The 27,651-nt window shown below is 53.8% G+C and overlaps 2 protein-coding genes across 6 annotated transcripts in view; one reads left to right on the top strand and one right to left on the bottom strand.

The window, feature by feature from the left end:
• Positions 1 to 202: 202 nt before the first annotated feature.
• NAT9 (N-acetyltransferase 9) lies at positions 203 to 6,848 on the bottom strand. Of its 4 annotated transcripts, XR_015769309.1 has the most exons (8): positions 6,801 to 6,848; positions 6,080 to 6,165; positions 4,508 to 4,617; positions 3,830 to 3,973; positions 3,138 to 3,197; positions 2,843 to 2,937; positions 1,348 to 2,739; positions 203 to 738 (listed from the first exon to the last, which is right to left on the bottom strand). XR_015769309.1 is itself a non-coding variant. In XM_028112653.2 (7 exons), exons 2-7 carry the CDS (start codon positions 6,154 to 6,156, stop codon positions 2,605 to 2,607), a joined length of 621 nt encoding a protein of 206 aa, XP_027968454.1. In that variant the 5' UTR covers positions 6,157 to 6,165; positions 6,801 to 6,848; the 3' UTR covers positions 203 to 2,604. The 4 variants fall into 4 exon arrangements, 3 of the variants coding, with proteins under 3 accessions (XP_027968454.1, XP_027968457.1, XP_027968455.1); XM_028112653.2 differs by having other exon boundaries at positions 203 to 2,739; XM_028112656.2 differs by lacking the exon at positions 6,801 to 6,848 and adding an exon at positions 6,621 to 6,771 and having other exon boundaries at positions 203 to 2,739.
• A 243-nt stretch (positions 6,849 to 7,091) lies between these two features.
• The window catches only part of SLC38A12 (solute carrier family 38 member 12), a 54,519-nt gene continuing 33,959 nt past the window's right edge, over positions 7,092 to 27,651 (top strand). The window contains exons 1-8 of one of the 2 annotated variants that reach the window (XM_028112506.1): positions 7,092 to 7,161; positions 7,790 to 7,915; positions 15,809 to 15,930; positions 18,326 to 18,407; positions 18,920 to 19,016; positions 19,526 to 19,606; positions 22,764 to 22,863; positions 23,313 to 23,418. In XM_028112506.1, the coding sequence (XP_027968307.1) occupies positions 7,871 to 7,915; positions 15,809 to 15,930; positions 18,326 to 18,407; positions 18,920 to 19,016; positions 19,526 to 19,606; positions 22,764 to 22,863; positions 23,313 to 23,418 (633 nt within the window). In that variant the 5' untranslated portion in view covers positions 7,092 to 7,161; positions 7,790 to 7,870. Of the gene's footprint in view, positions 7,162 to 7,789; positions 7,916 to 15,808; positions 15,931 to 18,325; positions 18,408 to 18,919; positions 19,017 to 19,525; positions 19,607 to 22,763; positions 22,864 to 23,309; positions 23,419 to 27,651 lie in introns of both variants that reach the window. The other variant, XM_028112505.1, reaches the window with a different exon arrangement.

Below are 27,651 nucleotides of genomic sequence, written 5' to 3'. Positions count from 1 at the left end.
ACTGGAACCCACACCAAGCAAGACCCGGTGAGAGGTCCTGTTCCCTCATGACCCGAAGTGATGACTGAGTCCAGGGTTGATCAAGGACTTCATATGACAGCAACAGCATTGTGGAATGGACAGGGGTCCATCATCCTTGAGCTGTGGCTTGGGCATCTTATTTTTGTTCATTTGATTTTTTTTTTTTTTTTTGAGTGCAGTATCAGAGTTTAGAGGGATTTTTTATTTCCTTGATTTAACATGATTTCCCAGGTTGTTGCATCCAGGACATAGCGGCAACCTCAGCCTTAAACTTTGTTTCTGCTCCTACCCTGGAGCCCCAGGCAGCATGGAGACGGTCTAACTCCTGCCCAACCACCCTATTGTAAGGACTCCAGAAATTCAACTGGCTTCCAAACTGCCTCAGCCTCTGTGTCTTCTTTTAGAGCTCTGGGTGTTCCCAGGGTAGCCTCTGGCTGAGAGGGTGGGGTACAGCTGGAGGGGAGGACAGTCCAAGCTTCTCAGACTCCAGGGGCGGGGAGTAGAATGTGGGCAGCTGCGTTCAGAGGGCCTTGGGCCCCGTAGCTGCCTGGGCTTTGCACAGGTCCCATGGCAGTAGGACCTGCCCAGCTCCTGGATGCATGCAAGGCTGCCCCTGAGAAACCTTTATTGTAGGAAGTGGAAGGGAAGATCCGCGTGCTCAGAGGACTTCATGCAGTTTCTAATTCAGAGCACTGAAATTGTGAATCCCGGATGGAGCTGCATTGGGAATGCAAAGACATGGCTTTAATCTCTCCCACTCAGAGCCAGTGGGGTGCGGGATCCCCAGGAGTGTCCAGAGCTCGCACTGGATTCCCCATCTTATCTGGCTGTGGACATGACCAGAGGGCCGTGGTCCAGGACGTGTTCTGTGGCAGGTGGGGTGGAAGGGACTTTCCAAGGGCAAAATACCCTGCTATTCCTCAAGAGACCCAGGTCTCTTCCACCCCTGGTACCTGAGGCCACATCCTGGAAGTCGGCCAGGGTGGCCATCAAGGGCTGAGGCTGCCAGGCCCAGAGGTGCTTGGAGGGAAGGAAGGGAAACTGATGCTCAAGGAGACCGATAATCAAAGAGGACCCAGGGAGCCCCTACGGTTCAGAGAAGGCTGGATCACTATCTGGTCATCTTGGCCTCCTGTCAGAGCTTAGATTCCCACCATCCTTAAGAGAAACCATTCAAAACCCTTTCATCGCACCCTGGCCTCGGGCCTGGCCCACCCCCTCCCAACCTTGCCTCTAGCTTGTGACCCTTCGTGGAAGCCCCTCACAGGTAAGCCAGGCCTAAAGACTGCTCCACGGGGCAGCAGAGGGACCCCCCCACCACCTCACCTGTTGGGTGGGGAAGCCGTGGGGGCCTCTTGACGAAGCTGACGGAACTCCTTATCACTGAGGGGCCAGACACACAACAAACCCCTTTGTACTCAGCAAGCAAAGTCAGATCTAGTTTTTCACCTACATAGAAGTGTTGGAATATGCCAGATGGGGTGGGGGGGAGGCTGGGAACTGAGGACCCCAGCAATAGTTCTGGCTCCGCTACCTTGAGCAAATCACGGCAACTCACCTGAAGGTTTCCCCCCTTTGAGAATACCAAGTACCCTCGAGGGTCTCTTCCATGACTACATTTTGAAACATATCTGGCCTCTCAATGGCCACGGAGATTATGATGGGACAGTTGGGAATCAAGGGGTGTCCTGTATCCTGTTGTCGGGCAGCCCCGCCTTCCCAAACCTGTGCCTCCGGCGCCCCCTTGTGGCTTTGTCAGGCACAGCTGCTCCCAGAGGCTGAGAAGCGAGGCGCCAAGTGGGGAGGTCACAGGTCCCCCCCCTTCAGAAAAGTACTGAGTGGCTTCTGCTTCCTCCTGCAGCCCTTGCAAAAAAGCAGCGGCTCCAGGCTTCACCGATAGAGGGGTGCTTCAGCCACAAGGAGCTGCATCCAAAACACTCTTGGATCCAAAGAGGAGGAAGAAGCAAGAACGAGGATACTCGCCCACTTAGTTTCCAAGCCACCTGTTGTTCAGGGCCTAGCTCGTTCACTTCCAAACTTCTTGGGGTCACACTCAGCCTGCTTCTGCAGGACAAAAGCAGACTGAGCTCCTCCTGCCCTGATCCTACCACGCTGGACTGGATGCGGCAGGCTGCGCCTTCTGGTGGCTCACCTGCACATAGGCCCAAGGAAAAGCCGGGAAAGGTGCTGTGCAGTAGGCTTTACTCCTAGCCAGGGCCTCCACCCCAGGGTGGCACCTCTGGCCTTCCATTCACCAGGCCCTCATTCGCCTCTGCTCCCACCTCCACCCTGCCTCCTGGGGATTCACGCTGTCCACACCAGGTTCCAGGAGTCCAGGGCTGGCCAGGAGGATGGGCTGGCCCTGAAGTCACTCATCCACATGGCCAGGCTGAGGGAGGCCAAGGCAAGTCCAGCCCAGAGTCTGAAGGGCCCCACAAGGAGAGTCCCAGGCTACAGAGGAGCCCGGGGCACTATGCCCCAAAGGCCCCGACAGTTCACCTTCTGTTACAGGGCTCTGGGCTTTTGGACTGCGTGGTCCCAACACCCCCATTCACACAGGGTGGCTGCCAACAAGGCCAGCTGTCAGTGGGACTCCGACGACCCATCTCTATAGCACTTCTCTTCCACATGGCTGGTCTGCTCCAGAAGCCACTGCCGCTCATGCTCGTTCACTATCAGCCTAAACGTCACCTCTTGGAAGACGCTGCTCACGGCCACCTATGTGAGCCAGGGACAGCAGGGGCAGCTAAGTTACAGCCACAAGCTCTAGCACCACTGAGCCCCGCCCCGGGCCTCGCCCTCCCACCAGCAACATCCTTACCTGCTCAAAGCGCAGCTTCTGGAACATCCGGATACTCGGTTCATTTCCTTGCCCAATTTTAGCCTCAAACTTGGTCAGACCTAGTTTGGTCACTCCTCCCAGAGAAGATCGGAGAGAGGGACGAGCCACAGGATGAAGCAACCCCTCACAGCCCCTGCACTTCCTCTCCCACTTTGCAGTGGAGGCACTTGTCACCTGCCCCCCACCCTCAGGCCTGAAGAAGGCCTGCTCCCAACATGCCCCTGCCCTCACCTGGGGCCTGGCCACTTCTCCACTGTCTCTCAGGCTTCCTTACCATATGACATCATCATGAGAACAGCCTCAGTGCCAAAGCCTTTGCCCCTGCAGCTGGGCTCTAGGAGAAACAATGGCAATCACTGGCACCGTGTGCCAGGCTCCGCTGTAGGCACAGCTGTGAGGCAGCCAAAACTTCATTTCATCCTCAACTCGACACGGCTGGTACTATTACTGCCGTTGTGCAGATAGGGAAATAGACACACAAGCTGAAACGACTCACACAAGGGCTCCCAATTAGAGGCACCCAGCAACCCGACCCCAGAGCTGACCCTTTAACCTCAGTGTCCTGCTCATAAGGACAGTCTTAGGGGAAAGCTGGGGACCAAGGAGAACACAAACTAGCGGGGCTTCCCCCGCAGCACAGGAAGATGCTCCAAGAAAGGTCATGCATTTGGGGAGGGTTCCCAGCACTCAGGCCCCCAGTGGGGATGAGGCAGAATAAAGTTGGAAGACCCCCCCAAAACCGAAGGTTAAATTCACCCCTAAGCAGAAGACAGGAATAAAGCAAACGACCACGGGTGAACCAGCAGGCCACTGGAGTGCCAGGCGGCAGCGTGCCCCAGCTCGGTGCCGGGTTCCCCAGTGCGGAACCTCCCACCGAGCTGAGTGCCTTACGCAGCCTCAGCTGGCTCAAGGTTCAGCGGCTCCGAGGGCCAGAAGGGAGGGAAGGCAGGGCCAGGTGGGACCAACCTGCGATCATGACCTCAATCTCCCCCAGGGAAGGGTCCCCTAGATCTGTGAGAAAGAGGTTTACATCTCCCGCCATGCAGCTCTCTTCAGTGGTGCTCAGCCGGGCCTGCCACTTCTCTGCATCCAGCACAATGAACGTGCACTCTAAGGAAAGAGGCGGCAGGGTTATCGCCCACCCTCCCCGAGGAAGGGAAGGGACGACAGTCTTCCTACCCAAACCAGAGTACTGTAGAGCACTGTGTGCCAGGAGGAAAACAGGCCCAGAGCTTCTTTTAGCTGATGCCAAAGCCCTAAATTTGCCTCATGCAGGAAAACACGGGAGTCCAGACAGCGGCTATACTCTCAGAGAGCAGGAACCACAGCTGCGGTTGAGCAAGAGATGTGAGGGGCAGGGCCTCGACTTACAGCCAGAGCCCCACATGCTTTATTTCCTCTAGATCCTTCCAAGCCTGATGCCCTGAGTGGGGGGAAAAGAAGCCTCAGTCACAGGGACTGGCTTCCGTGGGCATCAGGGTATGACGGTTTCAGGCACCTTCCAGACTTTCCATGAAGGGGTTTTCATAAGGTTACTGGGGCCCAGGAGGGCTACAGCTGGAATGAGAAACGGAGGGAACCTGGAGACCACCTCTGGAGCCAGCCCTCCCGCTGCCAGCCCAGCCCAGAGCCGGCGCTCCTCACTGGCCGTGTCCTCCCGCCAGCTCCGCTGCATCGAATACTCCTGCTCCAGTGTCAGTGGCTCGGAGGCGGTCAAACGCTGCAGCTCCTCAGATTTCATCCACTCGTGGTACCTGCAAGGACAGGGGAAGGGCCTGATTCAGAAGTACAGGTCTGAGAAGTGGGTGGTAGGAAGGAGAACCCCACAGGGCTAACACAGGGCTCATAAAAGATCCAAGGAGGGGCGCCCGGTGGGCTGTCAGTTAAGTGTCCGACTCTTGATTTCGGCTCAGGTCATGATGTCCAGGTTGTGAGATGGAGCCCCGCGCCAGCCCCGAGCTGGGCATGGAGCCTGCTTGGGATTCTCTCTCTCTCTCTCCCTCTCCCTCTGCCCCTCCCACTGCTCACACTCGGGCTCACTCTCTCTCTCTCTCTCTCCTCTCTTTAACAACAACAACAAAATCCAAGGAAAGGGTTATAATAGCTCCTTAGGCAGAGGGCCATAAGCACAAGACCTAGAAGCAGGCTGGTCTTCCAAGAGACCAGCAGGAGGGATCAGTTCTGTCTATCCAGCTTCCCATCCTGTCTCAGGGGTCAGTGCGGAGTAGTCTGAAGTCAAACATTCCTCAAATTCCTGAGCGGAAGTATATGGCAAGCTGACCTCAGTTAAGGATGGCTGGACGTATCTCCACAAAGGCCAGACAGGAACCCCCCCCAAAAGGAAAAACTACAGTGGCGCCTGGGTGGCTCCGTCAGTTAAGTGTCTGCCTTCAGCTCAGGTCATGATCCTGGGGTCCTAGGATCGAGCCCAGTTCACCCCCCCTTGTGTGCACACACTTGCTCTCTCTCTCTCAAATAAATCAAATCTTTAAAAAAGAAAAACGACAAGTAGAGAATACACCCCTACATCGCCACCATCCCAGCCTACAGGACATTGCTAACTGCCCCAGCAAAAGTCCCACCCTGAGACTCAGTTCTGGCCTTTCCAAACAGTAGACATCAGAACAACCCATCAGCTCAGTTTTACAAGCTACCATCATGTTCAAGAACTGAGTATATTTGGAGCATCTGGGTGGCTCGGTTGGTTGAGCAGCCGGCTATGGGTTTCAGCTCAGGTCATAATCTCAAGGTCCTGAGATGGAGCCCCATGTCTGGGCTCCATACTCAGCGGGGAGCCTACTCCAGGATTCTCTCTCCCTCTGCCCCTCCCCCCCTCACTCCCGCTCTAAAATAAACAAATAAATCTTAAAAATGAAAAAAACCTAAGCATATTCACTGGCAACAGAGGAAAGTCACTGATATACAATTACGCAGTTTCTTTTCTTACACCCGTTTAGTTTACAAAAAATAATTCCTTGCTGAAAGTCCAAAAAGGAAGCCGAGAGGATGAAAGGGAAAAGCAAGGGGAGGGGTGACTTCCTCCAGGGAAGTCCTCATCCTCTGCTTCAGTGATCACTTCTTTCTGTAATGACTTCTCACAGCAATGTTTCTCCTTCTTAGAGGAAACAGCCTCTGAGATTTGGGCTAAGGAAGGCTGACCCTCCTAGCTGCATCTTGGGAGAGCTGGTTTGCACCCCATGTTAGATGGACTGTTACCTAGGCACGTGCTCTGCGGTGTAGGGTACCAGCACCACCTTCTTCCCCAGCAGCAAGGTGTTCTCGTTTGACCTCATGGTAGCAGCCTGCAGGAGGGGAGGGCAAAGACCAGGACCCTGTGTTTCCTCCCACTTAGGGTGGGAGCCCTGGGCCTTCAGTTCCCTAAATGCCTCCCAGAGCTAAGTTGTCAGAAGAGTCTTGGTCCTTCTTTCTTTCCAAACATTTCAGAGAACACGGACTCTAGACCCCTTGCGAGAAGGGGAAGAGGGCCGATTAAAGATAATTACAAAACCCTTGCGTCGCATCTCAAGGCGCTAAGCCCGAGCTGCCATTTCTGCGTGTCCCTTCCATCCCACCTCACTGAACTACGAAGCCTCAAACCCAAGCACCAAGACTTAACCCCAAAGCTCCCATCACGTGCCCCCATCCCGAGACGCCGCCCCAGGATCAACCTTCAGCCCCGCTTTAAACCTATTTCCAGACCCTCTTCCCAGCGACCACCCCCGCCACCGGCCTCGGGCCCTCTCTCCTCCCCACCCACCAAGCCAGGTCTAACCAGGCCGCTCCGGGGTGAGGCGGGCTTAAGTTCTCAGTCCCCTCCCCTTTGCGTGAACCCGTAGGCCACTCTCCTCGATCGCCCCAACCACCGGGGTCCCGGAGCGGCTCAGCTCAAACCCACCGCCCCCCGAAGAAAGCGTCCCCAGCAGAGGGGGCGACCCACCTCTTCCGACCCGCCCCGCTTCCCCTCCGGCCCGCGGCCCCCCTTCCCGCACGCGTCGGGGAGTGCCCCTCCCCCGTTTCCGCCACGCAGACGGCAGCCGCCCCGGCCCAATCCCGGCCCCGCCTCCGCGAGGCATCCAATCAGCGTGCTGCGCCCCGCCCAGGGCGCGCACTGGCAAGGTGGGCTCCGGGCGCGGGCGCATGCGCGCTGTGGGCGCTGGTGAGGGACAGCTGGCGCCGGTGGCGGCGGCGGCGGCGGCGGCGGCGGCGAAGGGGCCGGCGGCGGCGGCGAAGGGGCCGGCGGCGGCGGCGAAGGGGCCGGCGGCGGCGGCGGCGGCGGCCCGGAGCGAGACGGGGTGCAGGTGTCCGGCTGGACGGGAGGGTGGGATGGGTTTGGGCGGCGCCAGGCTCGGGCTGCTCCAGGAGGGAAGAAGAAGTCGGGGAAAGGCTCGGAGCGGGGCCCTTGAGAAGAGGGGGAGGCTTGAGGCTGAGGAGCCCGAAGGCAGGGCAGAAAACAGGTTGGGGGGTTGGAAATGGAAGAGCGTTAAAAAGGAGAGGTTTGGGAGCAAGGAGTTGGGTTGGGGAGCGACCTGGGCAAGCCCTAGCCCTAAGCAAACAAGTTTGTTGCCCTAGGCGGAGGAGACTGTTGTATGGGCTGCCCTGTGTGGTAGTGAGCTCGCCGTTCCTGGCATGGAATGTGGATGGCCACCGCAGAGGGTACAAAGGGGGCGCCTCGTGGTGAGCGAGATTTAGTGGCTTGCGGGTCTCCTTCTATCACTTGGAGTCTGAGCGGCATTGAATACCTTCATGCCCTGCACAGCAGGGGAAAAGTTGGAGGAAACCATCCAGGTGTCAGTCTTCCAGAGCTGCCTCATGACGGGTATCGAGGCCATGTCTGCAATAAAAGTACGGGGCGGGGGTGCTCTCCAGAACTGTCCCCCAGCGCCAGCGACGTCTATCAGAAAGCTGAAGTCTGCTCTTTCGCCCTAGGGAGCCGTAGCAGCCGCCGCCCCGGCAGGGAAGAAACCAGAGGAATCTCGGCTGCCCAGCGACCCTTCCTCACCTTTGGAAATGGCGGGTGAAATCACAGAGACCGGGGAGCTCTATTCTCCCTACGTGAGTTTTACTTTCGGGACCTGTTTTACCCACATCGTTGCCGCGGGCTCCTAGAGAAGCTCCGCGCTTCGGGGACTGTACTAGTGAGGACAGCAGCTTTGAGACCCTGGTGAAAGCCACGGTGGGGAACGCGGATGGGCAGCCACTGCATTTCGGCTGTCCTGGCTCAGAGCATGTGATGAGAGTTTGTTCATGAGTTGGATGCTGGTCAGAGAGTGGTCAAGGAAAGAAAGCTGACTTGCTGATTCCTTGTGATCTTGATGGCGTGGCCACTAGCACTTGCAAACGGTGCTACTACTCTGGGGATGGTGATTGACAGCTGTTGACTCTGGGTTTGCTCATCTCAGCAGTTTGAAAGCACTTTGGTTGCCAGCTGAATTGTAAGTTGTGCAACTTTTATAGTCTTGGGTGGCGTAAGAGGCAGAGAAGGCTTGCAGAGACTTCCAAGTGCAATTTGCTGGAGTCTGCAATTAGAACAATTAGAAGGATTGATTTCTTACTGTGTTGGATCTGTTACCCTCCCCCCAGCACCCCACCTCCCACAGGTGCACTCCGTTTATCTTCTTGGTGTAATGAAAGATTGGTCCTGGTTACATCATGGAGTCCTCTTGCCTGGATACCTAGCTGGAGGATCGGAATAATCAAATGATTGACTCATGGTGCTACTAAGTATCCCAGGGAAAAGCAGCACTGCCTGAAGTAACAACAGTCCTCTTTCTAGAATTTACCTAACCTTGAGCAGCTTCCCCGCTTTGCACTTAGTTCCTAGCCTGGGGGGTCCCTGCTTTGTCTCTGCTAACTTCACAGACTCTAGAGCTGTGGCGTGATACCTAAGAAGGCATCTCAGAAAATAGCGGGCAAAAAGCCTTTCTGACACCACGGTCTTCCTACTGGGTCTCTGTCTTTTGTGTGTAGCACCAAAGGAGTCTCCTTTCTCTCCATAATTTATCAGGGGAAAAATTCTTTCTTGAACTTTGGACTGAATCTAATTGTGTTCCTCTCATCTGCGGAATTGTGTAACAGCTCACAGCCTCCTCTTGGTATCAGCAGTGAAATGTCCCCACTACCCATAAAAGTTGCCATGCCCCCTGCTGCTGCTCAGAGCATCTATACGTTTAGAGATGAGAAAATGAGTTATTTCTGTAACTGAGTTTTAGAAAGGAAAAAACTTTGATATGCTCACTTTTCTTGTGTCTCCAGTTATTCACATAATCATTTCACATGTCAGTATGTACCCATAGGAAATTGGGCAGTGAGGCCTAAAGGCCTCAGTGGGTTCTGCTCCCCACCCCCAACTTCCCTGTGTGTTTGGTTTTGTTTGAGGTCTGTGTTTAAGAGCATACTCTGGGCATTTGCCATAAACAATGGCTTGCATTCTCTTATCCTACTGGTGGAGAGAAATGTAGAGCAGAGATGGGTGGGTGGTGTTGAGGGTGAGGTGGCATTAGCCAGGAGTTAGAGGTCAGGGTTTGAGGAGAGACTGTACCTTCTTCCTGAGGTTTCCCTAGGGAGAGTGGTTCTTGATCCCTTGTGAGACCAGGAGAAGGGCATAGGTTCACCAACCGCTGAGCCCAGGAAAACAGTGGAACTCACTTCACTAGACATTGCTTTGAATCCCCTGCTCAACACAATGCAGGCAGGACCTGCTCTTCAGGTCTTGGGAAACTGAGATACTGAGCACTTACTTAGTTCATGAAGGTGCATCAGCCCATGACCTGGGTTTTTATCAACACAAAGCCTCTCCCTACTTCGGTGTTGCCCTGTTGTCCGTTCTTTTCCTCTTCACAGGCGCCTGGGATGCTTGCCTTAGCTTGCATTATTCTGCGTAGATTATGTGTAATGGGCAGACCGGCCTCACAGGGGACTCCGGTGAGAAGCCCTCTCAAGGGTAACGCTGGGTTCAAAACATGGTTCAGGCCCGCACGTCCCCCCCCCCCCCAGAAATGATCTCAGAACAGGCATGTCTGGGTTTCCTATGTACGGGGACCAGGAGTGGCTCAGGGCTGCAGGGATTATGTGACCCAAATAGAGGATGACGTAGACCACCACCCAGACAAGGCCCAGCTGCTGAGGGCCCCGCCAGCCCAGTCTTGCCAAAGATCATTGCCGTTGCTTTCGAAGGAAAGGTCGCTGGTTTCACAGCCCTAAATCCTAGTCATTGCTTCCGCATCTCTGCTGCCTTCTGTTTCCTTTAACAACTGTCACTGGGGGAGTGGACGAAAACTGCCCATGACGCTTGCCTAAACACCCGTCTGTGGGTGACACCACTGGGTGGGAGGTAAGGCAGCAGGAACACTGTGCGCTGAACTCCCTAGAGCCCAGGGGCACGGATCCACCATCCCAGGGAATGATGGAGAATGGGAGGAGGCAGTTTAGCCTGTAGCGAGGTTTGATTCCACTGCTTTCGGCCACACCTTCCAGGAGCTGGTCCCCACACTACTGGCAGAAGAGACTGTCTCCTTCCTCTTCCTCCTGCCCCACAACTGCTTTTGACCTGGCCTGTGGCTCAGCTCGGATTTGTCTCCTGCTCCATGGTCTTTGTAATTGGTCCTCACCAGCACCTTTATTTTTTTTTTTTTTAAGATTTTATTTATTAATTTGTCAGAGAGAGAGAGCACAAGCAGGGAGAGCAATGGAGAGGGAGAAGCAGCCTTCCCGGGGAGCAGGGAGCCCATTGCGGGGCTGGATCCCAGGACCCCGGGATCACGACAACCTGAGCCGAAGGCAGACGCTTAACCGACTGAGCCACCCGGGGACCCCACACCAGCACCTTTATTGAAGGTCGAGAGGCTTTAACTCTCACCAGGGAGGTAAAGAAGTCTCATGTTATCCTACAGGGTTCCCAGAGCCCCACTAGGCCCAGAGTTCTTGCTTTGGAAACTAAAAAATAGCAATGGCATAGGACAAATCTGATTTACCATTTCTGCTCCTGATTGTCCATCCCTAATTAGCTTCTTCATAAAGTTCTTTTTTTTTTTTTTTAAAGATTTTATGTATTTATTTGAAAGAAAGAATGAGAGAGAGAGAGAGCACATGAGAGAGGGGAGGGTCAGAGGGAGAAGCAGACTCCCTGCCGAGCAGGGAGCCCGGTGCAGGACTCGATCCCAGGACTCCAGGATCATGACCTGAGCCGAAGGCAGTCGCTTAACCAGCTGAGCCACCCAGGCGCCCTTCTTCGTAAAGTTCTTAAAGGATCTTTTGCACTGAGACTTTTTGAAGTGTCCGTTGGGAGTGTGTTTATTTCATTGTGTTTATCAGCAGTGGTTCTCAGCTGGTGGCAATCTTGGCTGCTCCCCCCCACAAACACACACACCACACCACCCCAGGACATCTGGCAATGTCCGGAGACATTTGTGATCATCACAACACAGGTACAAGGTTGGGGGTACTGGAACCTAGTCGGTAGAGGCTAGGGATGCTGCTAAACATCCTACAATCCACAGGACAGCCCCACCACAAAAAAGAATCTGGCCCCAAATGTCAAAAGCGCTCAGGCTGAAAGCCCCTGCTCTACGATAGACCCTTGACCTTTACATCTCAAGACCTTCAGGCATCACAATTCACAAATGCCTCTTGTACTATTTCATTTCCTTATAAAACTTTTGGCTAAGAACCATCACTTTCTCTTTACTTCCATCACGAGAACCTTCACTGGGGCCATTTTCCATAAAGAGAAAGGGTCTGCCCTTCCTAAATGTTACTGCTCAGAAAAGCAATATGCAGAGAACAAAGCTGCAGGGAGCTGTAGGAACATGGTTCAAACTTGTTTTAATCCTTCTGGGATCTGTCTGTGGGATCAAATGGGGACTGTGATGTTTAAAACAGGGCAAAGACTGGGACTTACGTCAGAGAAGACCTAGCCAGGTCCAGTCAGCTCGGCTGAAGATCCCTGGCTGGAGGCTGCGTGCCACGCACCCTGAGAAGTGAGACCCAGGCCACGGTGAGCCTCTCATGGAGCAATGGGGAAAAGATAACATTGAAAACCAAACTAGGACGTACGTGTTCTTGTTCCAGGGTTCAAAAGAGGGGAGCAGGACTGGAAGGGTTTTGTGCTGAAAGCAGCGTTTGAATGTGTCCGAGTGTTGGGTGGGATTTTGAAGGGCTGGGCAGGAGGCACAGGGGGGCAGGTGCCCTCTGCCAAATGTAAATGGACTGTGGGCAGAGCTCTCTCCCGTCCACGGGATGCCTTCCTGTCCCGCGCTCAGGTGCGCTCCCAGCACCTGCCTGGAAGCCTGTCCCTCCCTAACCACTGTCCGGCCCCTTCTCCCCCGCCCCCCCAGCCATCTCTATTAAAAAAATAAATAAATTCTGACTAAGGTTTGGAAAACGGGCCCCAGTTTGTATGTTTCTGATAAAAAAAAAATTCAGTATTTGGTTATTTTAGAAAAATTTTTAAAATACAGAAAAGTGCCTATTTCTAAGAATGGGGAAGTAAAAATGAGAGATGGGTAGGTGTTCCCAGAGATGAAGTGTTTGTGTTGTTGTTTTTAACAGGAAAGCCAGCTGTAAGTCAGCCGATGTCATAGAGCACAGGGAGCCCAGTTAGGAAGCGGCTGTCCCAGTCCAGGCTGGAAGCAGTTAAATGGGAATTGGACCAGAGGTAGCCACAGAAGACTCTTCAGAAGGAGAATGGCTAGCGCGGGGATGCGCAGAAGGGAGGAGGCGGGGGTGACCAGCAGACAGTGGGTTTGAGGTCTGCAGGAAGGCCGGTGTGGGGAGAGGCCCGGTCACCCTCTGTCCAGCTGTGGTAGTTAAAGCCGCAGGACTGAGTGAAGTGGCTTAGGGGAAAATGAATAGAGAGGAAAAGAGACCGCTTAGGTCAGAGTGTAATAAGGAATAAAGACTAAGAAAGCCCTTGGATTAGGCAAATAGGAGGTCACTGGTGTTTTTGAAGAATGTAGTTTCAAAAGAGCTCTGGGGTTGGAAACCACAAAGTACAGAAACTTGGAAATGAAGGCAGAGGAACTAGGTAGCTACTTCAATGAGTTTGGTTAAGAGAAGTGGGAGAATTGTGTTTCAAAGTGTCAAGGATGCTTGTAGGCAGAGGGGAGGAGCTGGTATGAAGAAGATTCCAGAAAGAAGGACTGAGCCCAGAAGTTTGGGTGCAGGGCTCAACGTCCCCCAGGAAGAAGGACACATGTTCCCCACAGGAAGGGAGGGCATCAGGAGGATGCAGACACTGATTTTTTTTTTTTAAAGATTTTATTTATTTATTCATGAGAGACAGAGAAGCAGGCCCCCAAGGAGCAGGGAGCCCGATGTGGGACTCGATCCCAGGACCCTGAGATCATGGCCTGAGCCGAAGGCAGACATTTAACCATCTGAGCCACCCAGGCACCCCAGACACTGATTTTTGAGTGAGGAGAGAGTGGGTCTTGGGGAGGACATGTCAGATGTCCTCAGTCACCTCCATAACACGGGACGCAGCCTTCAGCTGAGAGGGGTGGGGTCGGGCTGGGGCAAGAAGAGTGAGGTTTGATGGTTTCTTGTGGGAAATGCCGAGAAGGCCGTGGTGGAATAAAGACAGTCTGATGCTGCGGAGCACAGGTGAAGGAACCGTTCGTTTGTTGCGGGACCAGTCATTCTAATTAAAAGAAAGAAAAAGAAGAAGAAAGAAAGAAAATTTCCAGGAACTCTTAGCACCTTCATATAGGGAGCAGAGGAAGCGGGTGCTAGTTCCATCCAAGGCTGGAGTCAGGAGGGGGCAGCACAGGGGAGGGTGTGTGAGGCGGGGATAGACCATGCTTCGTGGAACTAGCCCATCGTAAATGATGCCGAAGAACACAAGTGATGCCAGAGTGGAGAGGGTGGCCTGGGTCGGGCGGGCGGGGCGACTACAGGTGTCCAAGGGAATGGCCAGGGCTGCAGAGGCTTCAGCTCAGAGAAAGGAATTTCCTGGTTGAGATCTTGAAAAAGGAAAATGACAGTTAACAGCTAGAGTCGAAAAAAGGAAAATGACAGTTAACGGCTAGACGAAAAAGGAAAATGACAGTTAACGGCAAGAGTCAAGTTGGCGAGAATGAGAGTTTAAAACCTGAGGTCAGTGACCTAGCAATTCTACTCGGAGGCTGGTTGTCAGGGGCAGGGCGGGTGCTGCTAGTGGGTAGCTGCTTGCTTTTTGGGGTGATGAAGTGGAATTACGTGGTGGTACAACCTTGTGACTGTGCTAAAAACCACTGAACTGTGTCCTTTAAAAGAACTTTTTTATTAAGTTTTTAATTTTAATTCCAGTGTAGTTAACATTCAGTGTTATCTTAGTTTCAGGTGTACAATGTAGTGATTCAGCAAGTCTGTACATCACTCGGTGCTCATCATGACAAGTATGCTCTTCATCCCTTTCACCTGTTTCATCTAGTCCCCCAGCCACCACCGCTCTGGTGACCATCGATATGTTCTCTATAGTTCAGAGTCTATTTCTTGTTTTGTCTCTCTCTCACCCCCTCCCTCTCTTTTTTCCCTTTGCTCGTTTCTTAAGTTCCACACGAGTGAAATCATATGGTGATCTCCATTGCTTAGCATTATATTCTCTAGCTCCATCCACATCATTGCAAGTGGCAAGATTTCATTCTTTTGATGGCTGACTACTATTTCGTTGTATATATATACCACCTCTTCTTTATCCGTTCATCTATCAGTGGACACTTGGGCCACTTCCAAAATTTGGGCATTGTAGATAGTGCTGCTATAAGCATAGGGGTGCATGTATCCCTTTGAATTAGGGTTTTGGTATTTGGGGGGTAAATACCCAGTAGTGTGATTACCAGATCATAGGGTAGTTCTATTTTTAACTTTCTGAGGCACCTCCATACTGTTTTCCACAGTGGCTACACTAGTTTGGATTCCCACCAACCGTGCACAAGGGTTCCCCTTTCTCCACATCCTCACCAACACCTGTTGTTTCCTGTGTTGTTGATTTTAGCCATTCTGACAGGTGTGAGATGATAGCTTATTGTGGTTTTGATTTGCATTTCTCTTGAGCCTCCTCTCAGGGATTCTGCGTGCAGGTGGGGACTCATTCAGCAAGTACCCCAGGCTCGTAAGGGATTTAGGATTGTGCATTTCCAGATAGGAATCCACAAACTGCCAAAAAGAGGTAACGGATGATGAGTGATGCTGAGCATCTTGTGTCTGGTGGTCATCTATATGTCTTTGGAGAAATGTCTGTCCATGACTTCTGCCCATTTTTTATTGGATTAATTATTTTTTAGCAGTTAAGTTCTTTATATATTTTGGATACTAATCCTTTATCAGATACGTCATTTGCAAATATCTTAAAAGAGTGAGTTTTATGGCATGTGAATTATATCTCAATTTTCATAAAAATCCCTGAAGTTAGTGTGGGAAGGATGGTAGGGAAAAGGAAGCAGCATGATATGTCAGCATCCCAAAGGACAATGGCAAGAATGGGTGGGGAGCAGGGTTGGGTCACGTGCTCAGAGGTCTCAGAAGAGTAGAGGTTTCTTTAGGTCAGCACTAGGTTCATCCTTGTGCAGGGTCCCCTGATGTGGTGGTCTGTCCTCAGGAAGCCTACAGCCTGGTTGGGCAGGGAGCTAACATCCAGGGCGCAGCTTTGAGTAATAGGAAATGACAAGGTGGCGGGGTGGTGACAGCAGAAGAAGAGAAGGAACCCGATCAGCAGAGACATCTTGGGAAGAGCGACAGGATGTGGGACTTGAGCCTTTAGAGTGTTGACGTTCGCTTCCCCAGTAGCCGGTGGCAGAGCACACCTCCCTTGAAGCTAGGCAGAATTAGGCCTTCTGACCTGCTTCCCCAGCTCATGTCTGACCTCCCTGCTTCCAGTTTGGCAGTCACCCAGTGTCATCTTTGGGAGCCGCTGGCGGGGGGGTAGGTTAGTTCATTTGGGGATTTGAACGTCACTTCTGTTGCTTCCAGGTGGGACTGGTGTACATGTTTAACCTCATCGTGGGCACAGGTGCGCTCACCATGCCCAAGGCCTTTGCCACCGCGGGGTGGCTGGTCAGCCTGGTCCTGCTGGTGTTCCTGGGCTTCATGAGGTAAGAGGCTGGCACACGGGGGGGGGGGGGGGGCGGGAGAAACCTGCCCAGGGAGCCCTGACTTCTCTTCATTAACACAAGGAAGCATGCCTGAGGGGGCAGGCACATGTCCCCGGTGAATCCTAACCAGGGTGGTCCAGCAACAAGAAAGGAGACACAAAGGTCTCCAGGTCTTGTGCTAGCAGTCACACAACTTGATCAGTTAAGAATCCAGACATCTGGCTAGGCTTTGGAATGTTTCACGTGATGCTCACATTGCTTCCCCGGCTGGTTGACTTCCCCTGTTGTATACTTTCTTAACGGTACCATTAATTTTTATTCTCTGAGAAAATACCGCCTAGCCCCAGAAAAAGAATCGGACAAACATCTGCGGTGATAAGAGAAATCAGTTTGGGATTTAGAATTCACTTAAGGTAGTTCATGGAGTAAGTGATAAACACACAGGTACACACACAATCAAGGGTTAACCTCACCTCACCTCGTGCCTGGCAGCAAATACGGGGCCAGTGCCTTCCCAGGCTTTCAGGGGCTACTACTCCTTGAGCCACGTATGTGGGCTTCCCCAGCTACGCTCCACAGAGGGGAGAGCCTACTTGAGGCTCCTCTCAGGGATTCTGCGTGCAGGTGGGGACTCACTCAGCAAGTACCCCAGGCTCGTAAGGGATTTAGGATTGTGCATTTCCAGATAGGAATCCACAAACTGCCAAAAAGAGGTAACGGAACACCTGGAAACACCCCCCAGGGGTACCTCCCTAGGAGAGGCGACACTGGCCACTGTTCTTGGGTGAACAGAGCAAAGATCCCTGCCCTCAAGACTTTTTTCTCTCTCTCTGTGGGGAGACATAAGGAGTGGAGATGATAAGAAAATTGTAGAGTAAGTTGGAAGGTGATGAGTAATGTGGGAAAAAACCCTACAAAGCATGGCGGGGTGAGGCTGGGGAGGTGGGGGTGATGGCAGTTTCTGGCAGGTAGTCGGTGGTCACAGAGGCAGCGGTTCGGCAGATGGGAAGGAGGGAGGAGCGGGTACTCTTGGAAGGATGACAGGGTTACAGTTGAAGCCAGCGAGGAACTCAAAGAGGCTGAATGGGATAGGAGAATGCCCGCATTTCTCTGTTCCTTCACCCAATTTCTTTTGGGGGTTTTGTGGCCATCCGTGGGGTCCTGGCAGCCAAGAGCCCTAGAAATCCTTGTCCTTCTGTGATTCTGCTCTCCCCTTTAAAAGACCTTCAGCATGGGCAGCCATCTGACTGGGAAGTGGTTATTGGGGGCCCCCAGGTAGGGGCTGCCACGTCCCCTCCCTGCTCAACCCATTTATATTTGAACATGATCGATGAGTTGGCTTCGTGCAGCCATGAGAAGCCTCTTTATGCCTTAACTGAGATTGATTCTAATTTTACTTGCAAAAGGAAGGGAAAATCTAAAGTCCTTAAAATGGTCACTTAAGCAAGATAATGAGAAACCTTTCTAGAAGGTGCTGAGGCGCTGGAATGGGAGTTTCAGAGCCGGCTGCCCTCCACCCCCCAAGATGGAGCGGGTGTGGGTTGAATGCCTGCCCCACTGGACTGAGCAGTCAGCCTGTGGCCGGCAAGGGCTCTTGAGGACTGGGGTGGAGCCTTGAGAAGGAGGGAGGTGACTGTGCTGCTGGGGTTCAGCAGGGAGGGACGCAGTCCTCGGGTTTCTGGGCATCAGCTTTGCTGAGAGGAAGAGCGAAGATGGCTTTTCACTCTAGTCTGACTCTCTAGCAAATGTCTGCTGCCACCTCCCAGTGTCCCTTTCCATTCAAGCCGTAAAAATGCAAGCTTATTTTTACATTATCTAGATTATTAGGAAAGTAAAGGTACTGCCAGAAAAGGAAGGAAGGAAACATGGAAACACATTCCACAGCCAAATGTCCCTTTTCAGTTGTCCATGCTTGTGCTCCTGTCCGTGAGTGTGTGTAACCACTCATCTGTGTCCCATCAAGGACAGGTGAGAGCTGCCCACTGCCCTGCCCCAAAGCTTTCGGAAGGCTCCCTGTGAATCGGCCTGCTCCCCGCCCTGCCCCCAGCAGGCCCCTTCTTGGTGTGTGGCACCGCATCGCCCCACATCCCCCTTCCCCCAGGCTCACACTCTACCCGCCCCCCCATCAGCCTGTTGCACACCCCTCTCTCCCGTGCATCAAATCACATTCTAGACGTGGACAGGGCAGTCAAGGCAAGCATGCCAGTCATCACGTGCACGCACATTTTATCAGGTCAGATGCATCTCGAAAGCTCCCTCAGGAGCAGCTCTCAGAAGAGAGAACGCTTTGGACTTGCTGGTCTGGTCAGGTCTTAAAATGGTTTTTCCTGTTTCATTGTACCACCTCCGACCTCCTCCCTGCCCTTGGCAATTCCCCTGTGGCCTTCCCCTGCAGCTTTGTGACGACTACCTTCGTGGTAGAGGCCATGGCGGCGGCCAACGCTCAGCTCCACTGGAAGAGGATGGAAAACCACCAGGTGTGTGTATTGCCCTTTCTCCGGGCGGTGCCTGGGTCCAACGCGTGCCACGAGAGGTGGCCCTCGGGGGCCAGTTCTTTCCCTCCCTATGGATGGCGGGCTCATGTCCACAGCACTACTCCAAGACCCTTGTCCCGGAGCTGAGGCTTGACAGCCACATACACTTAGTGAACAGATGCAGTCTCTGCTCTCTGAATGTCATGTCATGGGTCCCTTGAACCCTTAATTGAGCTTGCTCATCATTCTGAACCCCAGAACTATGCTGCAGCTTCAGATCTGACATCTGAGTGTCTGCACCTCCTAGTGTGGCAGCATGGAGGTGCTGGGGGGGTGCCCCTGGTCAGACAGCATGGAGGTGCTGGGGGGTGCCCCTGGTCAGACAGCATGGAGGTGCTGGGGGGTGCCCCTGGTCAGACACCTTCTGAAAAGAAATAACAAAGGAAATGGGTTCTTCGGTTTTCCATGGATTTTCTGTAGCATTATGTGCTCCCTCCCCACCCCACCCCTCGTAGGAGGAGGAAGATGACGACTCCTCCACGGCCTCTGACAGTGATGTCCTTGTCCAGGACAACTACGAGCGGGCAGAGAAACGGCCCATCCTGTCAGTGCGTAAGTCTTGGGGTTCTGGGCAGGCTCCACCTCCCTCTGGTCCACAGGGTTCCCTTTCTTTATAGAGAGGACGGGGAGTCTCTACACAGACCCTCTGGCCAGATCATGAGCCTGGGGTCCCCGCTTCACCCTGCTGGCTCCCCCGCTTGCTAATGTTTGCAGCTTGGGCAGGTTACTTACCTCAGTACCCAGGGCACACTGGAAGCGTGAATAAATGTGGGGTGTCTGCCTTCATCCGCCTGTCCCACCCGGGTCCTGCCGGGCGAACCAGGGCCAGGTGTCCCAGCTCCCCCCACCCCACGGCCCCCCCATCCATAGCGAGCATCCCTGGGATCCCTTTCTGTAGACTGTTTTAAAATATTTCAAGTGGGAAACATTAGAAGTTTTCACAAGAATTTGAAATGCTTTAGGATTTCCTTACTGTGGAGAATTTAGTGAGCTCAGGACCTCCTCTAGGAGCTTTTCCAAATGAAAACCGCTTCCTCTTCCTTGTCCATTTGGCTCCACAGAGAGACGTGGATCTCTGAACCTTTTTGAAATCACAGACCGGGTGGAAATGGGACAGATGGCCTCCATGTTCTTCAATAAAGGTATAAGTTCTTTCTCAAGGTGGGGTGAGGGCAAAGTGGGGGTGCTTTCCGACAGACCTTGACAGCTAGGGATGGGGCAGGCGATGCAGAGGAGCAGACTGTCGGCCAGCTCCCAGCACATTTGAGCAGCCGCCTTGCTGAGAGGCCTGAAGCGCTCACATTGTGTTCCTGGATCCCTCCCCGTTCATCAGCGCTGGGAAGAGAGAAGCAGCTACTTGGTTCCTCCTGCTGGTGGAGGTCAGGAATCCTAAGCAGCTTTCCAAGGAAGCCAGTGGAGCCGGCTGGTAGTTTTGTGCCTCTTGCTTGATTGCTTCTGACTTGTCTCTCTTTTCTTCTGGACTGTTCAGTCTAGGACAACGCAGGGCAGATACCTATGATGGTGGTAGGATACACTGTGCACACGCCTGTGTGTATGTACCTCTCTCTCGTTTTCCGTCCGCCCCCCCCCAACGCCCTGGTGGCCAGCAGAGGGCGCAAGGAGTCCACGCACGGGTTGCTGTCTGGGACTCTTGTCTATGAGCCCTCTCCACCCTGCCTGCTCCGTAGTGGGATTGCCTGCAGCCGAGAGGATCCCCCTGCCCCAGCTCAGATGTTCAGTGACAGCACTGTGTACCTCCATGGCAAATGTTGTTCTTTAGGAAGATGAGCTGTTTAAGAGCTTGGCTTTTTGGTGCCCAAACCTGCCCATTTCCCCTTCATAGACAGACAGATCTCAATAAATTCTCTTCTCTGTAAGGATTTTCTCTTTGGGAGATTTTCTGCCCCTTTGTCACAGCCCCTGTTTGCAGGGGTGGCATCTCCACTGGCTCTTTCTAGTCTTGAATGTGGCTGCAGTAACTTGGAGCCTGGGGGATCATAGAAACCAGTCTTCTTGACTGCTTCTCAGGACATTAAGCATTCGGTTTTTCACTGGTGGTGTGATTTGACTGTCCAGTCCGGAAGATTATGATCATCAGCCAAAGATTGCCTCCCTACCAGCTTCACAGAGGGTTCCAGAATCCATGAAAACCAGATTGGTTGTGTGCAGCCAGCTCTGTGCTTTTCCTCTATTGTTTCTATCTCTCCCCATCTCATTAGATGAAGAGTGTGAACATTTCCTCCTGGTGCAGTCCCCCTCCAAATGCGGGCTTTGGAAAGAAGACATACATTTGGAGAGAGGACATAACACCTTTGAAACTCCTTTCTGATTAGCATGTTTTACAGTCCACTCCGATTTCTTTAACAATTCTGGGAACCCATGTGTTTTTTGTTTTTGTTTTTTTCCCCGTCCCCTCACAGACTAGACTTCTAGTTCATCCAGATCTAATAGGAAAGGAGCACACTCATACGAGAGCAGCCTCATGCTCAGGGGACGCCTTCTCCTCTGCGTAGGATTTCCCACGCTCGGCACTGTCGACATCGGAGCTGGCTCATTCCTTGTCTTGGGGCCCATCCTGTGCGTTGTGGGAGGCTGAGCAACATCCTTGGCCTCCACGCACTAGGTGCCATAGCACCTCCGAGTCACGACAGCCAAAACATCCTCAGACATTGTCAGATAATCCCTGGTGGGGGTGGCGAGGCAAAGTCCCTCCCAGGTGAAACCCACTGCTCTGCCCTATTCCTAATTCAAGGGTCATTCTCTTCCCTGTCGGAAGGACTGCCACCCTCCACAACAGACCCCCTTGGGGTCCAGACTCACTTCTTGTGACGAGCAATGCCAGGCCTCGTCATTACTGTCTTCTCAGGAAGCTCATTGATCCTCCTGTTTTGTGTCTAGTAACGAAGTTTATTGATCAGGGAGGGCCAATGGCAGTTTATAAACAGCTGAAACTGCAGTCCACAGATGAGTGGAGGAGAGGGTGAGTGGGGAGGGGGCAGTGCCTCTGCAGAGAGAATTGGCATCAGAGCAGAAAGACAAGCTGAGGCACAGGCTGTACCTGGGGCCTGGGGTGTGAGTGGCAGCCAGACCCCAGGGGCCACTGAGCTTGGACATTGATGCTGTCTGAGGCCCTCTGGGGTTCTCGCAAGGACTGTATTTTCCTAGTCTTTTTTCCCCCAGACTCCTCAGAGCAGAGCTGCCCTCAAATAGCCCAGGAGGAACATGTCCCTGGCTTTCCCCTTGGGGATCCTAGAGGCTCTTCTGAGCCACCAGCATTAGAGGGGAGCTGTCACTTCATTTTTCTTTCTGTTCTCAGAGAAACCGGGAGCTTGAGACCCGTGACATCAAACACGAGCAGTCAGTCTGAACGGGAGTTTGGACTGGCTGTCTGCGGCCATGACCCTGAGGTTGTAGGGCCTGGATGCTTTTTTCAGAGCTGTTACACCTGGTCTTTAAAGCTGGAATCACATATGGAATTTAGCACAGGTGGAATTCTCACTGTACAGGATGGGAGATGGTCAGGGACTTGCTACGGCCAGGAAGCGAGATCAGTGACACTAGGGCTGGAAGCTGCGTCTCCATCTCCTGGTTCAGGCCCCACCGGAGGGAGAAGGGAGCAAGGTCTGCCGCTGCAGAGGGAGCTTCCACGTGCACCTTCCAAAGGAAGCATCCTCCCTGGCAAACATTCTGACCGTGAGCTCATCTTGCACGCCCCCTCCTGCTGCCCCTTCTGTCACCAGCACCCCTGGCCACCCCTTCCCATCCCTGGGGCTTGGTGATCAGTCAGACTCTGAATGAGGCACTTGGTCTTTGGAAATCAGGGGCTTTTTACCCTCTTGATTTTAGCTTCAGAAGCTGGACTGTTTTTTTGTTCTCTTTGCTTTTCAGGTCCTCAGTACCAGCCTTTCTCATAGAGTCCTGTGTTTGGCTGGTCCAGACACACTCAGGCTCAGGCTCCTGACTCAGGGCCTCTCTCCTCCTCCTGCCTGGCAGCCTGTCCCAAGCGTGAAGGCCCCTCTGATCCTCCCCAGCCAGCCCTGCACCTGCCCAGATTCAGAGCCTCTGAGGCCCGCAGCCCCACTTAGCCTCTCTGAGGTGACCGTGACATCACAGGCAGCCGTGTCTCCTGCCACACCACAGTGTAGCCAGCCAGAACAAGCCACGGGACTTAGTTATTTTCTTTTTGTAGAAAGTAAACAGCCTGGAGAAAGGAATGGTGTGGAAGAGGTAGAGACCTGACTGTCAGGAAGGAACACAGGCGCCCCTGTGGCTCCCTGACAGTGACTCTGTTCCTTTCAGTGGGGGTCAACTTGTTCTATTTCTGCATCATCATTTACCTGTATGGGGATTTGGCCATCTACGCTGCCGCCGTGCCCTTCTCCCTCATGCAGGTGACGTGGTGAGTGGCCCCCTCAACCCCCCCCACACACACACACACTGGCTGTAGTCGAACAGCCTTCCTCGGCCAGTCAAGATAGTTTTTGGTAGAAGCACAAGGCCCAGCCAACGTGTCAGCATCTGAAGCATGGAGAGGCCCGAGGCCCTTTTCGGCGCATCCCACAGCTGGCTGTGCTCTGTGCTTTGGAAGCCCGCTCAACACCGCTGTCCCCCTCCTTTCCCCATTGGGAAGATGCCTGGGATCCCCACCGGGGGCCCCCGAGTCGCTGGGAAATGCTGCTGCAGGAGTAGGTGGCACCTGCCCAGAGACAGGAGATTGTGATTCCTGGCAAGTGAGGTGGTCGGCCCGGGAGCAGCTTCGGTGGGCGTGGAGGCTCAGTGGTGGAACGTTCCATCCTGTCTGCTTCCCAAGCGGGGGCCACACTGAGCCACTCTTCTCTTTATCAGCAGTGCCACCGGCAACGAGTCCTGTGGTGTGGAGGCCGACAGCAAGCACAATGACACGGACCCGTGCTGGGGGCCCCTGCGCCGCGTGGACGCCTACCGCATCTACTTGGTGAGTGGCCTCGCCTCGGCCCCTCGGCCTCTGCCCACCCCGGCTGGCCTGGGGCATTTGAACTTTATTCTCTGATCGAGCTCCCTCCGCAGAGAGGAGGGTCTACACAGCTTCCCACTCTGGCTAGTTACTGGGGCCATGGTCCTGGGCAGAAACCATGTCACGTTACTGAGAATATAGCCTACGTGTCCGGTCACATGTGGCTCAGAGTTAGCATTCGGGTCATTGCCAGCTCCTGGCTGTGAACTCTTGTAAATTGAGCTCAGGGTTTGAGGGGCATAGCTCTTAGCACAGCTCTTTAAGAGCGTCAGAACGAATTTCCTGGAGACTTGCCACATTTTGACCTTACTGCTGGCCAGCCCAAGAGCATATGGGAGGTGCCGGGCTTCCTGACTGGGCAGGCAGGACTGAGCCATCCCTTCGGTTGGACCCGACCACAAACAGGCTCTCCAGATAGGGATCAGCCCAGCTGTCTCCCCTCCTCCCTGCAGGTGGGGGAAGAAGATGAATCTCCAGGCTGTTCTCGACTGCTTTGTGCCATGGGCAGGAGGGGCGGGTTGGAGCTGGATACCATGCCAGACGGGTCTTGGGTAATAAGATACGAAACCACAGGCCGTTATTTATCTCTGCCTGCTTTGTGGGCGGGACTCAGAAATGCTTCCCTCGCCCTTTTGCAGCATCTATTAATATTCTCTGCCTCTTCTTGGTCCTCCTTAACCCTGACACAGATTTAGGTGTGCGAGGTGACACACAGTTTGACACGTGGCCACTTAGCTGATTTGGAGGGGAAGGCAGGGTTCGGGAGAGAGCCGAGCCTTTCGGGGAGTTGGCCTCCTGACTTAATTACCCCCGTCCTGGCAAAGGTTTTGGCAGGCCCTGCCAGCTGGTATCTGGTTCTGAGTTTGTTAACCCAGGGCCACTGAATGGTGGTTTTACCTTCCCAGTCCCCACCCTGTGGACCTACTGAAGCCGGCCTGTGGCCCAAGCTTGGGGAGAGACTGGTTTTCTTCTCCTGCATTGCCGGAGTGGTCGGATAGTCTGGTTTTTGTCTCGCGCATTCACCCATGACTAGAAACTTGTCTTTTAGTAGAATCGTATCTCATATCTCCCCACCGCAGGTCTGGTAGGAATTTGGGAGCAAGTTAATTCCCTGGCACGGTTCCCTACTTCCCCTCCCCCAGCCGGGAGGGGGAGGGGGAGATCAGGAGGGCAGCACAGCTGAGGCCTCTTAGCCTCTCAGCATTTCAACAAACTGTCATTGATAAAATTAGCAAAAGTATCAGTGAGTGTAACGACCCACCTGGACCTCTAACTGGCAGAAGGAGGACGTGGAGGCAGGGGTCCAAGAGGCTCAGCACAGACACAGGAGCATGTCCAGGGCAGAGGTACCTGCCAGAGGGACCAGACCGCAGCTGGGTCTTTCCAGGAGAGGCTGTTAGAGTCTGTGCTGAATCTGCCTGGCCCATCCTCTCCACAGCAAGACAGATACGGAGTGCTAGGAACATTGGCCGCTGCCATTCGCCTGATAAATTATCGAGAAACATTATTAGTGCTTTATTAAATTGTTCCTTCACTTATTCCTGTAAACCTTCCACCTGATGGGAGCCTCCCTCCCTGAATCTCAGTAATTCCCTGACGGAACAGAAGGAGCCGTTCAGGAAAGCCTTCATCTTGCAGATACTGCACTTATAACTCCTAGGGCTGATTACCACCCGGCCTGTGAAAGCTACAGAGATGGGAAGGGTGAGCAGAAGCAGAGCCTTGTTCTTGATGGGTGGTTGTCCCCCTCCCCCACCTCCCGGGCCCCTGGTGGGGGCTTGGCGCAGCAAGTATTCTGTTGAGATGTGCTCTTCTGCCTGGTTTGGAGAAATGTAAGGCAGACAGACCTCCACATTGTCTCAGGAGTTACTTTACAATTCTGCGTGTGGCTCCCAGGGTCTGTGGCTCCGGAAGAACCGTGCCTTCCGACCCTCCACGCTGGGCGCTGGGCGTCCACCCACAGGCCTCCCCCTGTCAGGGAGCTGGGACAGATTGGCAAACTCGGAGGTTTCCTTCCTTGGTCCTGAGCTGTCTGTTGCAGGTGAGGGATCTTCCCCTCCCGAATCTGACCCACAGGGCTCAACCGTATGTCTTCATTCCCTCAGGTGGCTTCTTCAGATCATTAAGGAGGAGGGTTGTACTTCTCCCCCTACCCCTCAGTCATTCACGTTCAGAAGATTGTTCATCCCTTCTAGAGACTCCCACTGCATCTCTTTCTACCTGCGGTTTCTGATTTTGCTGGCAGCGAGACTTCACCAAAAGGTGAGGCAAGGCGGCAGGCAGCTTTAAAGCACCCCCAGCCCGTGCACAACCATCTCCTTGTCTCAGGTAGATGATGCACCTTCCCAGCCGGCATGTTTGGAAGGGCCCTGTAATAACCATCTCTTCATTGCTATTTTGGGACAGTCCATTCTGGGAAATAAAGGTACAGGCTTTTATTTTGTGGTTTAATTTCCAGAAAGTTCTCTGGAAACAATCTTTTCTGTATCTTCCCGGGAACGCTACTGAAATGCACACATAGAATGAGGATATTTGGGGTATTAACTGTATAGCTAGAGGCCAGCCTGTGCATAGCATCATGATAAGAAGGGAGCTTTCGCCCAGCGGCTACCAGTCACCTCCCAAAGCCCTTGACCTTAACAAATGGAAAATTCCTCCTCCCCTCCACCCTGCGACCTCCGTCCACATCCTGTGATTGCCAGCGCAGCTGATATGAGTCAGTCTCTCCCTCTCCTTCCTTGGAGTAGCCGCAGAGCGGGGCACTGGGAGCAGGGGTCCCGTGAGTCACACGTGCTTTCCAGGGCCGTCCCCACAAGCCACTGCAGCTGGAGCCTTCAGTGACCTGGGCCCTGGCAAGAGCCCATGAGAATCAACATCAGGACTTGCTATCAGCTGGCCTTAGATTCTCAGAACCCCACCACCCGCCTCTCCTGCTCCTTTGAAGGATCAGTGGGAAAGTGTTGGGTGCCCCAACTCTTTCAAACCAGTAACCTCGCCTCCAGGCTGGGGAATATCGGGATTCTTTCTGCAGAGCTCCGGCTTTGCTAGGAAACAAAGTCAGAATTGAGCACTTCACTCTCTCCTGTGCCGTGAGAAGGAGCCACGGGCCAGGGGTGAAGTGGTACTAGGGTTGTACGGAAATCATTTCCGTCCAGGAATCCAACTGTCCCCAGTGTCTGGGAAGCAGGTTGTGTGCCGCCATCCCCTGGAGTCCAGGGCACTGCGAAGTACTTTTTCACTTCCTCGTCCCAGCAGCACTTCCCAGCCTGTTCCTCACACCCCCTGCCCAGGGTCTGGCCCTGTCACTGCCGCCGCCGTAGAGTGTCAGAGGGAAGCCCTGGGGCCGTAGTGGGACTCTCCCAGGGCCGAGAGCTCCTCCCGGTTTGCAGGAGCGGCCTCGGCCTCTTACAGGTGGACAGATGCCGCTGGGTCACCGGCAGCCCAGCAGGCGCCGGCCAAGCAGAGCCGGGAGCGCAGATGGCAGAGCGGAGCTCATCCTGCCTGGAGACTAGGCCACAAACTGATGGTATCGAGCAGGGGCCTCTCGTGGGCTGCCTTGGGATAGGACAAGGTCACCCTGGCTTGCCATCCTGCCTTGACACAGGAGCCGTGAGATCCACCTCCAGGGCCTGGGTGGCCTGGGGGAGAGATGGCGGCCTGCACGTGCCTGGCAGGGGGTGCCCACCTTCTGCTGGGCACCCCCTTGAAGCAGGTTGTGTGTTGGGGGCTGCATGGGAGTTTCGGGAGTTCTGCCTGCTGGGCTCTTCCTACACGTGTAGGGCCATCCGATTCGGGCTCACGTTAACATCGGAAGGGTCTTCCTAGGCTTTCACCGAGAGTCCGGTTTCTCCCTCTGCCAGGAAGTCCGGTTTTCTGATTCCATCTTGGCTCAGGCTTACGCACGCAGCAGTACTTGTCTCTGTCGTCTGCAACATTTAAAACAGCATGGAGTCCCTTTTTTAAAACCCCAGGGTCTCTTCCTAAAACGGGTAAATGTCCTTTTTGTAAGGAGGTGGAGAGGGGAGTGCGCGCCCGCATGACTGCGCCAGGCCTTGACCAACTCTTCCTATGGCGGCTTTGCGTGGGTGTAACACATTACCACTTACTTTCTCCTTTCCCATTGGGTCCTCCAACCCCAGTAACAGACTTGCTAGGCTTGCAGGCAGTCCTGCTGGCAAGGCCAGAAAGAAGGAG

This window comes from Eumetopias jubatus, unplaced genomic scaffold (assembly GCF_037043125.1).
Source record: "Eumetopias jubatus isolate StellerSeaLion01/CBP00866 unplaced genomic scaffold, mEumJub1_p1.0 scaffold_10, whole genome shotgun sequence".
NCBI lineage: Eukaryota > Metazoa > Chordata > Mammalia > Carnivora > Otariidae > Eumetopias > Eumetopias jubatus.
Note: the sequence above shows the minus strand (reverse complement) of the source record. Positions and strands in the feature narration are given on the sequence as shown.

Bases quoted from the DNA above. Each gene is read 5' to 3' on its own strand.
- NAT9 (XM_028112653.2), bottom strand. From the start codon at position 6,156: ATGAGGTCAAACGAGAACACCTTGCTGCTGGGGAAGAAGGTGGTGCTG. The intron at 4,618-6,079 runs GTAACAGTCCAT...CTGTCCTTGCAG, and splicing joins ACCGCAGAGCACGTGCCTAG to GTACCACGAGTGGATGAAAT. The intron at 3,974-4,507 runs GTGAGGAGCGCC...CTCTTTCCTTAG, and splicing joins CTGGCGGGAGGACACGGCCA to AGTGCACGTTCATTGTGCTG.